The 14,494-nt window shown below is 38.0% G+C and overlaps 3 protein-coding genes across 4 annotated transcripts; all 3 read left to right on the forward strand.

Moving 5' to 3' along the window:
- Positions 1–898: 898 nt before the first annotated feature.
- On the forward strand, positions 899–7,086 carry LOC111803839 (copper-transporting ATPase RAN1-like). 2 transcript variants are annotated; one of them, XM_023688429.1, is made up of 10 exons: positions 1,408–1,478; positions 1,589–1,758; positions 1,909–2,523; positions 2,907–3,336; positions 3,675–4,000; positions 4,879–4,937; positions 5,053–5,395; positions 5,618–5,812; positions 5,927–6,184; positions 6,425–7,086. In XM_023688429.1, exons 3-10 carry the CDS (start codon positions 2,029–2,031, stop codon positions 6,899–6,901), a joined length of 2,583 nt encoding a protein of 860 aa, XP_023544197.1. In that variant the 5' UTR covers positions 1,408–1,478; positions 1,589–1,758; positions 1,909–2,028; the 3' UTR covers positions 6,902–7,086. The 2 variants fall into 2 exon arrangements, with proteins under 2 accessions (XP_023544195.1, XP_023544197.1); XM_023688427.1 differs by lacking the exon at positions 1,589–1,758 and having other exon boundaries at positions 899–1,478.
- A 1,569-nt stretch (positions 7,087–8,655) lies between these two features.
- Positions 8,656–9,266, forward strand: LOC111804320 (the record flags this gene model as incomplete). The annotated part of the gene is given in 1 exon segment (XM_023689080.1): positions 8,656–9,266. A coding segment is annotated over 1 exon segment (501 nt), but the record flags the coding sequence as incomplete, so codon positions are not given.
- A 925-nt stretch (positions 9,267–10,191) lies between these two features.
- On the forward strand, positions 10,192–12,934 carry LOC111803073 (small RNA-binding protein 11, chloroplastic). The gene is made up of 4 exons (XM_023687336.1): positions 10,192–10,477; positions 12,097–12,165; positions 12,277–12,383; positions 12,469–12,934. The coding sequence occupies exons 1-4, from the start codon at positions 10,327–10,329 to the stop codon at positions 12,610–12,612; spliced, it is 471 nt and encodes a 156-aa protein (XP_023543104.1). The 5' UTR covers positions 10,192–10,326; the 3' UTR covers positions 12,613–12,934.
- Positions 12,935–14,494: the final 1,560 nt, after the last annotated feature.

A 14,494-nucleotide genomic window follows, 5' to 3' on the forward strand; every position in this document is an offset into this window, starting at 1 on the left:
ATGGGTTTAAATGTTAACGAACTAATCTAAGTAATGTCTTTTTAGTTTGACTGTGGATTAATATTAAAAAAATGGTGACGTAGAAAGCGAGTCCTAGTCTCTAAGATATGGTGAGATTATAAATTGTAATTATTTCTTTTTTTTAAAGGAGAAAAAAATAAGACTTGGTTTAGCTCACCTGCTTTAACTGTCTTTTGGGCCTTCGTGAATCGGTGGGTGACCGGCTCCTCAAAGTCTCAGCCCACCGTGGCTTTTAGCTTCAACCAAATGACGACATTGCCCTCACTCCTTTACCACTTTCCCTTCAAAAGGTTCCAATATGCTCTACTTGATATTAACATATTCTATTTCCATATGAATTAATTTTTAAGCCTCGGTGTTGTTTCCATAACAAGCATGTAACGTTAGCCAACTCATCAATTGCCTTCTTTAATTATTATAAATTAGAATTAATTAAAATCGAAATCCCGTTAATTATTCATTTGATGTTGTTTATTACCAATTATTTGACACCATAAATGTTAAATAATATAGAAAAAAGAAAAAGAAAAGAATAGAGACATTAATCAATGTTTTTCTTTTTATAAATATTAATCAGATATTGATTAACAATTATTTGAGATTAATTATTTGTGAAGCCTATCCAGGAAAAGGATTAGCATAAACCCCGTGTCCAAACAGGGAGGCAATATTTGTTTCGTGTCTAATTTGATGTCCGGGGCCGTGGGATAGCAGTCAACGCCGTTACCGTGTCTGCAAGAACAGTGGATGTTTAAATTCCAATTATTATTTTTAGAGGAAATAATAGATGGGGTTAAAAATTAAACACAAATTAGATGGTTAAAAAAGTAATTTTGATTATTATTTTCAGTAGGCAGTGCAAAGAAGAAGAAGAAGAAGAAGAAGTAGGGAGCGGAGGCGAGCAGCGTCGGTAACATTTGAATTCGTTGGGTGGGGGTAAAATGGGAAACGTAAAAAAGTTTCCTCCCACCACCTCCACCTGCTTTAGTTAGAAAATTGCTGTCTCAACCTCTCTTCTTCATCTTTGCATAAAAGGTCTCCCTTCCCCTTTCAATCTCTCTGTCTCAATCCTCCTCCATCTTTCCCCTTTGTCTCTGATTCATTTCCCTCTCCTTTTCGCTCGGGCTCCTTCAATGGCGCCGGGCCTCAGAGACCTCCAGCTCGCCCAGGTCGCCGCCGCAGACCGTCGCCTGCCGGATAATTCTTCTGCTGCTGCTGAACTTTCCGATGATCTTGAGGATGTGCGTTTGCTTGATTCCTATGAGAAGCAGGAGGAGAATTTGGGCGAAATTGAGAAAGGTATGAGGAGGGTTCAGGTCTCAGTTTCTGGGATGACCTGCGCTGCTTGTTCTAATTCCGTGGAGGCTGCTTTGAGGGGCGTTAATGGCGTTTTGACGGCTTCCGTTGCATTGCTTCAGAACAGAGCTGACGTGGTTTTTGACTCCAGCTTGGTTAAGGTTTTTGTATTTCCTTCATTTTGGTTTCTTCTTTCAGCCATTGCGTGTGATGTTAGATTGGCGATGTAGGGAAGACGGTTAGTTAACTGGACGAGGTCGTTCTATTGCAGAGCGTTTTATGGGAGTTTGTTTTGTGTGAAGTTAGAAGAATTTTGAACGACAGAGGAACAGATGGAATTTAACAAAGAGATAATCGAGATAGAACAGAAAACTATTTGTTTCCACACCATCAAATCAATGAGAATCGCTCGTTTAGGCTTTAGGTTCACATCATTCATCGGTAACTTTTTTTTGTGATTGGCGATCCATTTGGAGCTTGTTAGCCTCGTATGGACCAACAAAGTGATTTTAGTTTCCAAAAGAAATGTATATGTAGATACCGAATTGCACATTTTTTATTTTTATTTTGCTAATTGTTAAATAAATTCAGGAAGAAGATATCAAAGAAGCAATAGAAGATGCTGGATTCGAGGCTGAGATTATACCTGAAGCTCCTTCAGTTGGAAAGAAGTCGCATGGAACACTGGTGGGTCAATTTACCATCGGTGGTATGACATGTGCAGCATGTGTGAATTCGGTAGAGACCATTTTAAGAGATCTTCCTGGTGTTAGAAGAGCAGTAGTTGCTTTGGCCACATCATTGGGAGAAGTTGAATATGATCCTACAATTACCAGTAAAGATGACATAGTTAATGCAATTGAGGATGCTGGATTTGAAGCTTCATTTGTACAGAGCAGTGAGCAAGATAAACTTTTACTAGCGGTTGCAGGCATTGCTGGCGAGGTTGATGTACAGTTTCTGGAAGTCATACTTAGCAACTTGAAAGGGTTGCGGCGGTTTCTCTTTGACAGTACATCAGGAACACTTGAGGTTATTTTTGACCCAGAAGTTGTTGGTCCCAGATCCTTAGTGGATGAGATTGAGGGAAGAAGCAACAGAAAATTTAAACTGCATGTTACCAGCCCTTACACGAGGTTAACGTCTAAGGATGTTGAAGAAGCTACGAATATGTTTTGGCTCTTTATCCCCAGTCTGTTTCTCAGTGTACGTGAATATTCTTTCCTCTCAGCTACATGCCTTTCAAATTTTTATGTTTGTTGTCCATAGTTCTTAATGTTAACATTACTTCAGATGATTACTTCTCTCACCACGTGATTGAAAATTTTCTTAGTTGGAGATCATATTGTGTTTTGAGTTTGCTTATTTGTATATCTGACCCCATTACTACAAAAAGAGAAGAGTTTAGTTTATTACAGATTTGCATTTTGTACACATGTACCTAACAGATTTTAATTTGATTCCACCGATGATTTTTTCCTAACATTTGTGATGAACCCTTGTAACATTTTTTTTTTTTTTTTTTTTTTTTTGAAAAACTCCTCTTTTCTGATAATATTTTGATTGTTTCATGGTTATGTTTCTTCCAGGTACTGATCTTTCTCCAACAAGTAATATGTCCTCATATTCCTTTAATCTACTCATTGTTACTCTGGCGCTGTGGACCCTTTCTCATGGATGATTGGTTAAAGTGGGCATTGGTGACTGTTGTGCAATTTATCATTGGAAAGCGCTTTTATGTTGCAGCTGCTAGAGCTCTTCGAAATGGTTCAGCTAACATGGATGTCTTGGTTGCTTTGGGTACCACAGCCTCTTATGTCTATTCTGTTTGTGCACTTCTCTATGGTGCAGTCACCGGATTTTGGTCTCCTACTTATTTTGAAACAAGTGCTATGTTGATAACCTTTGTATTACTGGGAAAGTACTTGGAGTGTCTTGCCAAGGGAAAAACATCAGATGCCATCAAGAAGTTGGTAGAACTTGCTCCTGCAACTGCTTTATTGCTCATCCGGGATAAAGGTACTTGGGTTTCAAGGAATCAATAGTTTTCTGTTCTCTTTCTTACAGACATTTTAATGAATTACATTCCAGATATTTCAACGTCCTTTAATAAAAAGCTCCAGGTTGAGCATAATGCTGATATATGACCCCTGAACCATCTAGGAGTTGTGAATCAAATTCATTTGAATCCATATAATTGAGACATTAAGTATCTTGTGCTTCTTAACAAAATATTTTAGGATCGAGTTACTTGAGAGATGTGAATATTGAGGATGAAAAGATATTTTTTAGCATTAAAAAAAAAAATTGTTTGTTGTCTTCTAGATCGTTGACTGGTTCTAATTTTGTGTTTCTAGGTGGGAATTTGATAGAAGAAAGGGAAATAGATGCTCTGTTAATTCAACCTGGCGACATGTTGAAAGTTCTTCCTGGTACAAAGATTCCAGCGGATGGTGTTGTTAATTGGGGTTCAAGTTATGTTAATGAGAGTATGGTTACTGGAGAATCTGTACCTGTTTTGAAGGAGGTTAACTCGCATGTTATTGGGGGTACAATTAACTTTCATGGAGCTCTTCACATCCAAGCAACGAAAGTAGGATCTGATACAGTTTTGAATCAGATTATTAGTTTGGTTGAGACAGCTCAGATGTCTAAAGCCCCAATCCAGAAGTTCGCTGATTTTGTAAGTTTCATGATGGGTACTTTACTTTTAAATTTAGTAAGAGGGGTGCAGGGGTGAATATTTTCATTTTAATCTTTTATTACATGAAGCAAAGTAGAATAGTAAGATATGAGCTCAACAAAAAGATCATGGCTGGATAAGGAAGTTTGTGTCCTAGATTTTACTAGCTTTGAGTTGGAGTGGAAGAGTTACTAGAAATGAAATGCAATGACTAATGAATGAGCTGCTGAAGTCGTCACCGTACATGGAACTTCAGCAAGTCTGAATGAGTGATATTCGTATCCTTATGATGAAGAAACCTAGGGGTTGTTGAGCATGCCTTTTGGTTTATATGCTGTAGAATTTGCATATATGGTGATTTATGAGATCTGATCTTATAGGCAGTATCGTTGAATAGGACATTGTTTTTGGCTTTTCCCTCCTGTAAAACTGTTCGGTTGTCTTGACTTCTTTTTTGCTAACAGTTCTGTTCTGCATGTTCTTCCTTTCCATGACCAAATATTTTTTTCCATGTAACCAAGGGCCTGACCTGTTGATCCATTGATATATTTTCTTTAAATTTTCTCTCTTGTTACAAAGCAAAAAGCACATGGGAGACATACATAGGCATACCAATAAAACATATGTCCGCTTACCAAAAAAAGCATATATAAGCTTGTCAATTTTTTTCCGAATGAACACCACTGCCCATTGAACATTGTAAAACTGATTAGTCGGGCATACATACCTATAGATGTGATGGGTTGGGCATGTTGGAGTCTGCAAATCATCTAGATTCTGTCTTCCACGCTGCAGCACTCTATTTGGACACGTGGGGCTGTCAGAAAATTTGCAAATTTCTTAATTCTGGTGTTAATAGGCTTCTCTTTTGCCCGCAGGTAGCAAGTATATTCGTTCCTACCGTTGTTGCTATAGCATTGTGTACGTTATTTGGTTGGTAAGTATGATATCAATGCACTTTTAATTATTATCTGAGTTGACAAATTTGCAGTGTGGTTAAGAGTTAGGCAGAAACATTATCTAAGATCTGAAGCTTCTGTTGGCATCTGTAGGTATGTTGGAGGAATTCTTGGGGCTTATCCAGCTGAATGGCTCCCAGAAAATGGAAATTACTTCGTGTTTTCCCTCATGTTTGCAATAGCAGTGGTAGTTATTGCATGTCCTTGTGCACTAGGCTTGGCCACGCCGACTGCTGTCATGGTTGCTACAGGGGTTGGTGCCAGCAATGGTGTCTTGATCAAAGGAGGAGACGCTTTGGAGAGGGCCCAAAAGGTTAAGTACGTGATTTTTGATAAAACAGGCACACTAACCCAAGGGAGAGCCACCGTCACTACTGCCAAAGTATTCACTGAAATTTCTCTAGGAGATTTTCTTAAGCTGGTTGCTTCAGCAGAGGTGATTTGCAATTTTTTTTTTATAGCTTTAATTCATTTTTTGAGTAAAAGATTTTTGTTCATATCTAATGACAGAATGATTTATAAAACTCAATGACGTATACTTCAAGGATACAAATTAAATATTTTATTATCCGTTGAGAACTGGTTGTGATGAATAATTCTGGTATGTTTCTGTGAACCAACTCAATCATTAACTACTGTTACTCTTTCTTCTGGCTAGGCTAGCAGCGAACACCCCTTGGGAAAAGCTATAGTCGAGTATGCACGACATTTCCATTTCTTCGACGATCCTTCTGCAACAAAAAATGGGGAAAACCAAAGTAGAGAATCTTCTGGATGGCTTTTCGATGTCACAGATTTCTCTGCATTGCCAGGCCAAGGCATCCGGTGCGTTATTGAGGGAAAAAGGATTCTGGTAAGAATTCATTTTACTAGTTGAGGAAATATGAGCGTTGATTTTCTTGTATCCTGGAATATATATTCTGATATTTTGGGGTTCTGCTTCTCAAAAACCTGTTGTCCGAAACAGGTTGGCAACAGGAAGTTGATGAATGAAAATGGAATCTCCATAGCACCTGATGTAGATAATTTCGTTATAGAGCTTGAAGAAAGTGCAAAGACAGGTATTCTTGTTGCATGCAATGATGACTTAATTGGAGTTTTGGGAATAGCAGATCCACTTAAGCGAGAAGCTGCCGTTGTTGTTGAGGGTCTTGTGAAAATGGGTGTTTCTCCAGTCATGGTTACGGGTGATAATTGGAGAACAGCTCGGGCTGTTGCCAAAGAGGTTGGCATAAAATTCTCTCCATATCTCGGTCCGTTAAATACTAATTTAGAGAATTAAGTGATTACACAAGCCTCCTGTTAGAACGATTTCATTTAAATGCAAGCTCTAGAAATTAATGTTGGACGCTGAATTTCTTGATGGCCGCTCATAGATCAAAATTTGATCCATTCATGTTTTTCTTAAATGAGACAAATGTTGTTGTGGTAAAAGTTAATGTTTTTCTGCCAATTTGTTGTGCAGCTTGGTATACAAGATGTGAGGGCAGAAGTAATGCCGGCGGGAAAAGCCGAAGTCATTCACAACTTCCAAAAGGACGGAAGCACAGTTGCAATGGTAGGTGATGGTATCAACGACTCGCCTGCTCTTGCTGCATCTGATATCGGAATCGCAATCGGTGCGGGAACTGATATTGCCATTGAGGCAGCAGACTTCGTCCTGATGAGAAATAATTTAGAAGATGTAATTACAGCCATCGATCTGTCAAGGAAGACTTTCAATCGAATTCGGTTGAATTACGTGTTTGCAATGGCGTACAATGTAATAGCAATTCCTGTTGCTGCGGGAGTCCTGTTTCCTTCTTTGGGGATTAAATTGCCGCCATGGGCAGCCGGTGCATGCATGGCTTTGTCATCTGTAAGTGTGGTTTGCTCTTCTTTACTTCTTAGGAGATACAAAAGGCCAAGACTTACAACAATACTTAAAATAACTGTAGAATAGGAAATGGGCTCGAGTTTAATGATGAAAAAGGAAAAAAAGAAAAGAAAAGAAGGCAGAGTGTCCCAATTTTTGCGTTGAAATTAGCATACGAAACCCCTTGTAAATGTGACTTGTATCATAATTTGTCGATGTCCTCTTGTTTGTGTTGTTTCCAAGTAAAATGGTCTGAAGTTTGCCTGTCTGAATTGGTTGAATTTTCTCTTTTATCATCGTACTGTCTGACACATAATGAATGAGGAGGAGCAGGTCAAAAACTTGGAAAGGAAGAATTCAAAGTGAGTGTGGTTGAATGGGATGGGAAAGGGATGCTTGTTGAATCAAGTTCAATATCTTGATCAATGTGTTTGAAAGTGATCTAAATGCTTTGTTTAATGCAATTGTTTTCTAATTTTTAAATAAATGTTTTGAAGCTTACAAAGTTGCAAACATCAGCAGTGTCCCAAGTCATTGATTGACTTTGAATTTTCTCACATTTTGATCCATTATCACCTCAGGTCTCCCGCACGAGAAAACCTTAAACATCAGCTCTACTACCCATATGAAAATTAAGTTTTTATTAGTTATTATTTAACTTTATATGAAAATTCAATCAAAATTAGTTTTTTTATTTTTCTTTTTTTCCAACAAATCATGATTTAAAAAATAAAACTTTCACCCATTTTAAGCAAGATAGAGACTCATTCAAAGTTTGGAATTTTGGGGAAAACACTGACCATCAATTCCCACTTTTCCTTGCTCTAATCATTGTCCCAAAAACAAATTTCAATTGAGTTTATTTTCGACCCATTTTTTAGAAACTTAAATAATATTTTAAATTACAGTATTCCNACGCTTTTTTTTTTTTTTTTTTTTTTTTCATTTTTTAATTATGAACTGGAGTTAAGAAGTGAAACGTCATTTTCAAATATTAATTAAAGAGGTAGGTTGACCAATATTTTTATAATTATTTGAATTTGAATATATAATTTAAATAATACCCAAAGTATGTTTGTATATACAATTTACAATAAATGGCACACGAGGAAAAAGGTTGAGTTGCCCCATTCCTCCTTGGAAGTAAAAAAGAAAAAAGGGGAAGGGTATATATGGAATTATAATTTTATTAAAAAAATCGGAAAATTAGGATTAGTTAGAGGGTCAAAATCACGTGCAATTACATTAATCAACAATCTAATCTTCTTACAATATCAAGGCATTGAATGTTATCCTTCTTCCTCCGCTTCTCTCATTGACCCTTTAAAATATTATCTATAAATTAATTGGTAAATATAGGAAATTAATTTTTTTAAAAATGGATATTTAAATAAAATAAAGAGTTCGTGGTTTACTCCCACGTGTCAAATGTTAGGCATTTATATGAAAATAATTGATTATTGAAACTAAAATTAATAACTTGAATATAGAAATAAAAAAAAAATAAAAAAAAGGGGGTTGGATTAGAGGGTTGGTGGGGGGTAACAAATTGTAAGAAGGAAGCTTAGGTAAGGGTAGCATAGCATTCTTAATTCCCAACTCATTTTATGCATTGTCTTGTATATAAATGATAAAAAATAAATAATAAATAATTTACCATCTTTATGTCCCCATTGATGTTTACTCACGTAGCTTCCTGGAAGCATCAGTTTCTTCCTCCTCACGCACTCACTCCCAAATCACAAATCTCCTTCATTCTCTGTTTTCTTTTTTCTTTTAAATAAAAAGATATATATATATATATATATATATACGCACACATGTTTTCCTCTCAGTTCATCCCATCGCCATTAATCTAATTCCTATAATTCATCTCTCTGCTCCATTTATTAAGCTACTTTACACACACACACACACACACACACACACACACACACACACACACACACGTATGTCTATCAGCAGCAGCAGCGATCAGTGGAGGGCCCAATTCTACACCCTCGGCGGCGCGCCTTCCTCTACCACTGTCCCACGCGACGCTCCCAATAACAACTCCATTTCCAAGCCCAGACGCCGCTCCAGGGCTTCGCGGAAGGCGCCGACCACGCTGCTCAACGCCAGCACCGCCAATTTCAGGGACTTGGTGCAGCAGTTCACGGGGTTTCATGCCGCCGGCGCCGTCGTGCCTTTCGGCAGCCACAAGGGTCCGGTCAACCTCAGCTTCGGGCAGGCTGGAGATGAGTTCCATAACAACCACCCCTCCGTCATGCTCCCTTTCTCGGATGGGCGCCATTTTCAGCTCCGTGATACGCCGAGGGAGCACGGGGTCCCCATCCCGCAGGGGGGTCGTGGGTTTCCAGGGGCGGCGGCGGAACTCATGGAAATTCAAAATCTGATTGATGAGGATTTGAATTACGATCTGGAGGAATTGGGTATGGAGTTCTCTTCTTCCAATGGGAACGGGTACTTGGGTTGAACAGATAAGATTAATTAAGCAATTAAATTCAATTTAAAATCCAAATTGTTGTAATAATATGAACAAGAAGAAGAGATTAGTGGTACACCAAATCAGTAGCTTAGCTGCATGCTCTCTCTTCAAATTTATTTTATTTTATTTAATTATCTCTTTTGTTTGTTTGTTTGTTTGTTTTTGTGAGTCGATTATGGTAAACATCAAATCAATATATTCTTAATTCTCAAAGCAAAATTTATGTTTTTTTTACGGTCGGACTACCTAATTTTCGAGCACAATATGGGATTTGATTTTTTTTCTTTTTCTTTTTAATTTCTAAAATGAGTTGAGGCAATTTAAGAAAAGGTTAATGGAGAATTGAAGTTTTAAAGGGAAAAGAATAATTGGAGCATGGTTGGTTGGAGGAGTGTTGTGGTCTAAGTCTAAGTGTTGACTTCAACATTGAATTGAGTGAGCAAATGAAGGGCCATCATGTTTTGGGTAACAAACTAATTTTGTGGGAGTCAATGGTCACCCCCCTCCCATTTGATTTGAACACCTCAAATTAATCAACACAAGTAAAACACTAATATTTGAGGTCAAATATATCATGCTTTTCAATTTGCTTATAGATACTAATTTTCTAAAAATATTTGGATAAAAAGACGTTTTTACCCATTAATTCTTAAATGTTAGCTGTAATATATATATTGTAGATGATATTAGATTTGCATATATCAGTTGGCTTCCGTCATTTTAATTATTTCTTTTTTGAAATTAAAATCAAACATTTCCAACTTCTGAAATATAATTGAAATCTATCTGAATTTGAATTTTTAATTTCTTCATAAAAAAAAAAAAATTTATATCTTTTAAGTAATTGAGCGGAGATGGGTATTGTTGGGACGAAATAAGGAAAGGCAAAAGGAAGCATTTTTATGTAAAAATGGTTTGAGGGTATGGAAATAAGAAACCGCGAATTTGGGGTTTTACTTTTAAGGTGCGAACCCGGGAACCAACAAAGCTCCACGGCGTCGACTGGGCAGATTTCAGCTCCATCATGTGGGCAGCCACCGTCTCCTTCCCTTCACTTTCTAACCTCCGGGGACCCATTCCTCTGAATAATCGACTGGACTCTTCAAAGCGCCAATCTTTGAATCTTCGAGCTTCTTTCTCCGATTACCCCCTTGCCAGCAGACTCATGGTTAGAAGTAATTTCACTTCCCTCTTCCTTTCCTCTTCCTCTGCATTTCACGACCCCTTTCCTTCATTTCCCACTTGGAAATTCCCCCCCAATTTCTTGTGTTCGCTGTGATGTTGTTGGAGTCCGTTCTTGGCTTGCGATGTGAATTTTTCCGCTTTGATTCATTTTTCTGTTGCTCATCGATCACTGCTGGGTCGGTTGGTGAGTCACCCCCCAAAAAGCATCGATTTTACCTATTCCTGTTTCTCTCCTTTTGTTTTAGTTTTTTTTGGCTGCTGTCCTGTTTCTTCTTGGCTTTACCCTTTCGTTAATGATGCTATTTTTGTTCCTTTGGTTTATTTTTCAAGTCTTGTTTCTACTGGAAGTTTATGGTGCCGTCTGCCTGTTTTCTTTTACACCAACCATGAATTTTATACAAACTGAAGAGAAGGTACCATGAAAGTTCTGCGTGGTTCATTATAGATGAGCGAGCAAGATAGATATCCAAAGGCATTGAGTTGAAAATTTCCCCATTTTATTAAGGAATGTTTAAGAAGTTGTGAGAAAGAAATTCAAGCTACACGAAAAAGGAAGGGAAAGCTGCAAGAAACTACTTCAATCTAAATTAATAATCCCATCAGCTACTAAAATATTATATGAACTGTAAACTTCCAGGCAGTGAGGAAGACAAGGTCTTTGACCATGTGCCTCTTTAAAAAGAAAATCTTTCGTTGAATTGATTTTGTTTGAAACTTTTCTTAAATTCATGTCTCTGTGTGAAATTGACTAGAGATACAAACTTGTTTCTCTTGTTCATGGAAGTTATAATTCCTTCAAACTTTTAGCATACTCTGTGACTCTATTTGGCCTACACAACTTTAGGTAGATAAATTCACAAGCTTAAAGGGTAGTTTGTTCATCAAGTTTTGATTCCTGAAAATGGGATCGAAAAAGTAAAGCACAATAATGTTGACACCTGCATACAGATAAGGATGTTTAGTGCAAGTGATGTGGATTGGATAATAAAGCATCAATGGAATACTGGAGCTAATGTATTGAGAATTATGTGGACTTTCGCGTTTCAACTAAGATATTTGTTTCTTTTCATCCTACTCCTTTTACTTTTAAGAATAGGGCCAGAAAGGATCAATAATTTATTTGAAATGTGAAGAAAAAAGAAAGAGTTTAAGATTGACTGTGCCTCTTGGTGTCTATCTATAAAACTTATCGAGCTCTTCACATCGCCTTTTCTCGTACTTTCCTGTCAACTTCCTTTCCTCTATTTTTCATGGTATGTGTTGTCTTGCAATATGAATGACTTTCACCTACCATAACGCTATCGTTTATCCAGGCATCCTTCACTTTTGAACAATGCCTATCCACATTGAGTTCGTTACCGTCTTATCTATTTGTTAACAGTTTTATTTTTCAGTTTTTCCTGTTCTCAATATTGTTTCTCAAGGTAACTGATCATTCATTATGATCACTGAGTTCTGTTTATGCATGGCGTAAGTTAAAAAGAACCTTTCCAAATTGTCTTTTGAAGTAAACTAAAAGAAAAACAGATCTTCAGTACATATTTTTCTTGATGTTTTGTGAAGTCTTTTGGAATCTCAAGATGTGTATATTAAAAAAAAAAAAATGCAGATTTACCATACTCCACCAATGAGAATCGGCTACAAGAAGAATTTTCAAATTTTGGTGAGATTGCTGAAGGTAACTGCATTTCTTTTCTCGTTGAGCGATTAAACTATTATATGATGTCAATTTCCAGCCAAGTCCAATATGCCTTATAATCTTGCTGCTTCTCTTATCAACCTATGACAGTGTTATTAGCAAAAGATCGATTAACCAAAACACCAAAAGGTTATGCGTTCATCCAATACACTAGCCAAGACGATGCGATGCTTGCGCTGGAAAATATGGATTGCAAGGTTAAACTTCATCTAGCTCTGTCATTGCCACATGAGGTAACTCATGGTTTAAAGTTAATGTACTTTCTCTGTGTCTCGAAACCAGAAATTTGATGGAAGGACGATCTATGTGGAACTTGCAAAACCTGGCAGTGGATCTTTTCGAGGATATCCGGTAACCTCTGGACCCCCGAAAGAGCGGCCTATACCTAAATTGGTGCCAGAAGAGGTAGCAGATTGCTGGTATTGATCTTGTTCTTACTGAGATACACAATATAGGACAGAGATGGGTTAACAGTTAATGACAGTTGGGCACCATGAGATCAATCCCAAAGAATCTGTGAGGGTTGAAGTGTTTGTTGTGATGGATTCCTTACATTCCTCTTAATAGTTTCAGGCTTTAGATGCTGATGCCATCCTGCAACTTTGATATCTATTTGTATTTACACTGTTTACGACACTTGATGCGTCTTCTAGTGCATATTGCTGTATGTGGCGTAGCAATTGAGATTATGGATAATGTGGTAATTCATAAAGCAAATGCTTCTACTACTCTGTTGTTTTTTGGTCCAAATTCAACGTGTATTATGTTTTTTTAGTCGGTTTTTAATGTCATAACTTACACCAAACTTTTGGAATGATAATTGAAGCCTCAAGAAGTGTGCCCCATTGACTAAGATTCATAGGTTTTTAGGGACTCCTATAAGAGGTTACAGGTTCGAATAAGAAAAGTCCTAGATGTCTCTAAAGTACAGGCGTTGGGCGTGTTTTGTTTTGTAATAATTAAGAAATTGAGGAGATTCATTTCTTGCATCATACTCATGTGTTCTACTTCTACTAAGGTAAAGCAAGGTCTTATTGTGTTGCACTTTGGGAGCGTTCGTATTCACACTATGGGGAATCACTTCTAGACAGGGGGGTCCCAGTCCAACCACGCCTACTGCTTCCCCTCATCTTCTCAAAAAAGGGAGAATTCTAAAGTAGCTTTTATTAACTTTTGCAGCTTCATCAATAGATACGTCTCTACTCTTCCCTCATCAAAAGTACATAACGTAAGAAGACAAAAACACCAAAATCTAGTTTTATCCCAAACAACCCACCTGACTTCAACTAATTTCCTCATCAATCTCAACTCAACTCTTGGGGGATCATTTTTATTGCTTTACCTGATTCGTTTTAAGTGTACTGCTTCTTGATCTGTGCAGCTTTAGTTGACATTACACTATGTGATGTATAGAAGTAGCAGAATCCTTGGGGGTTTTAAGTGTACTGCTTATTGATCTGTGCAGCTTTAGTTGACATTACACTATGTGATGTATAGAAGTAGCAGAATCCTTGGGGGGCTTGAGCTGATGCCTGCAGGTGGGGCAAGAAGAGTGAGACAGCAGCTTTAGTTGACATCATGTCTTGCTTCTTCATGCCCGAGTTCAGTCCTCTTAAAGCCACCCATTGGAATGTCTGTCTGAGGGTGTGATTGGCGCATTGAAGTATGCATGTCAGCATGGTATTTAAACCAAGTGTGTAAACAACGGCGCAAACAATTGCAGCCACAGTGACAAGGAGGTTGAAGTTGCTGCCTTGTTCTTGCTCGTGAGGGTACGCGAAAGATAAGCTCGGCAAGGGATTAAAGGAAGGAGTCGGAGAGGAGGAAGGCTCGGTGTACGAAGAACCGAGCATTTTTGCAAGCTGAAATGGCCGAGAAGGAAGCAGCATAAACTGTAACGCAAAAAAAAAAAAAAAAAAAAAAGGGGGGCTAAGTCAACGGAGGGGCAAAAATGTCATTTTGCCCCTCCAACCCAAATGGGGTCAAGGAAAATCCAGCCATATTGCCTGCAAAAGAAAAAAAAAAGGTTAGAGAGAGGTTAGAGAGAGATCGGCCGGGAAGACTAACGGACCACCGCCGGAATCCATCTCCAGACGAGACTCGTACCAGGATTGAGGGGCTAGCAAGGCCTACGCACCATCAAAACCTAAGAATATTTCGCGGGGTAAGGTTTCTGAACGATATTGCTCAGATCTGAGTTTTCCCCTACGGGAATCGACCCTAAAATGTTGAAATCTTCACCTAGGAACAACTCACGCACGGTCTGTGAAGAAGTTTGGCCGAGACCTCAACCCAAAGGCGGAGATCC

Source organism: Cucurbita pepo, chromosome LG10 (assembly GCF_002806865.2).
Source record: "Cucurbita pepo subsp. pepo cultivar mu-cu-16 chromosome LG10, ASM280686v2, whole genome shotgun sequence".
NCBI lineage: Eukaryota > Viridiplantae > Streptophyta > Magnoliopsida > Cucurbitales > Cucurbitaceae > Cucurbita > Cucurbita pepo.

Excerpts from the sequence above, each read along its gene's own strand:
- LOC111803839 (XM_023688427.1), top strand. The coding sequence starts at position 1,155 with ATGGCGCCGGGCCTCAGAGACCTCCAGCTCGCCCAGGTCGCCGCCGCA. Across the intron at positions 4,001-4,878 it reads TCCAGAAGTTCGCTGATTTT|GTAGCAAGTATATTCGTTCC; the intron begins GTAAGTTTCATG and ends TTTTGCCCGCAG. Across the intron at positions 5,396-5,617 it reads AGCTGGTTGCTTCAGCAGAG|GCTAGCAGCGAACACCCCTT; the intron begins GTGATTTGCAAT and ends TCTTCTGGCTAG.
- LOC111803073 (XM_023687336.1), top strand. The coding sequence starts at position 10,327 with ATGTGGGCAGCCACCGTCTCCTTCCCTTCACTTTCTAACCTCCGGGGA. Across the intron at positions 12,166-12,276 it reads TTTTGGTGAGATTGCTGAAG|TGTTATTAGCAAAAGATCGA; the intron begins GTAACTGCATTT and ends AACCTATGACAG. Across the intron at positions 12,384-12,468 it reads TGGAAAATATGGATTGCAAG|AAATTTGATGGAAGGACGAT; the intron begins GTTAAACTTCAT and ends TCTCGAAACCAG.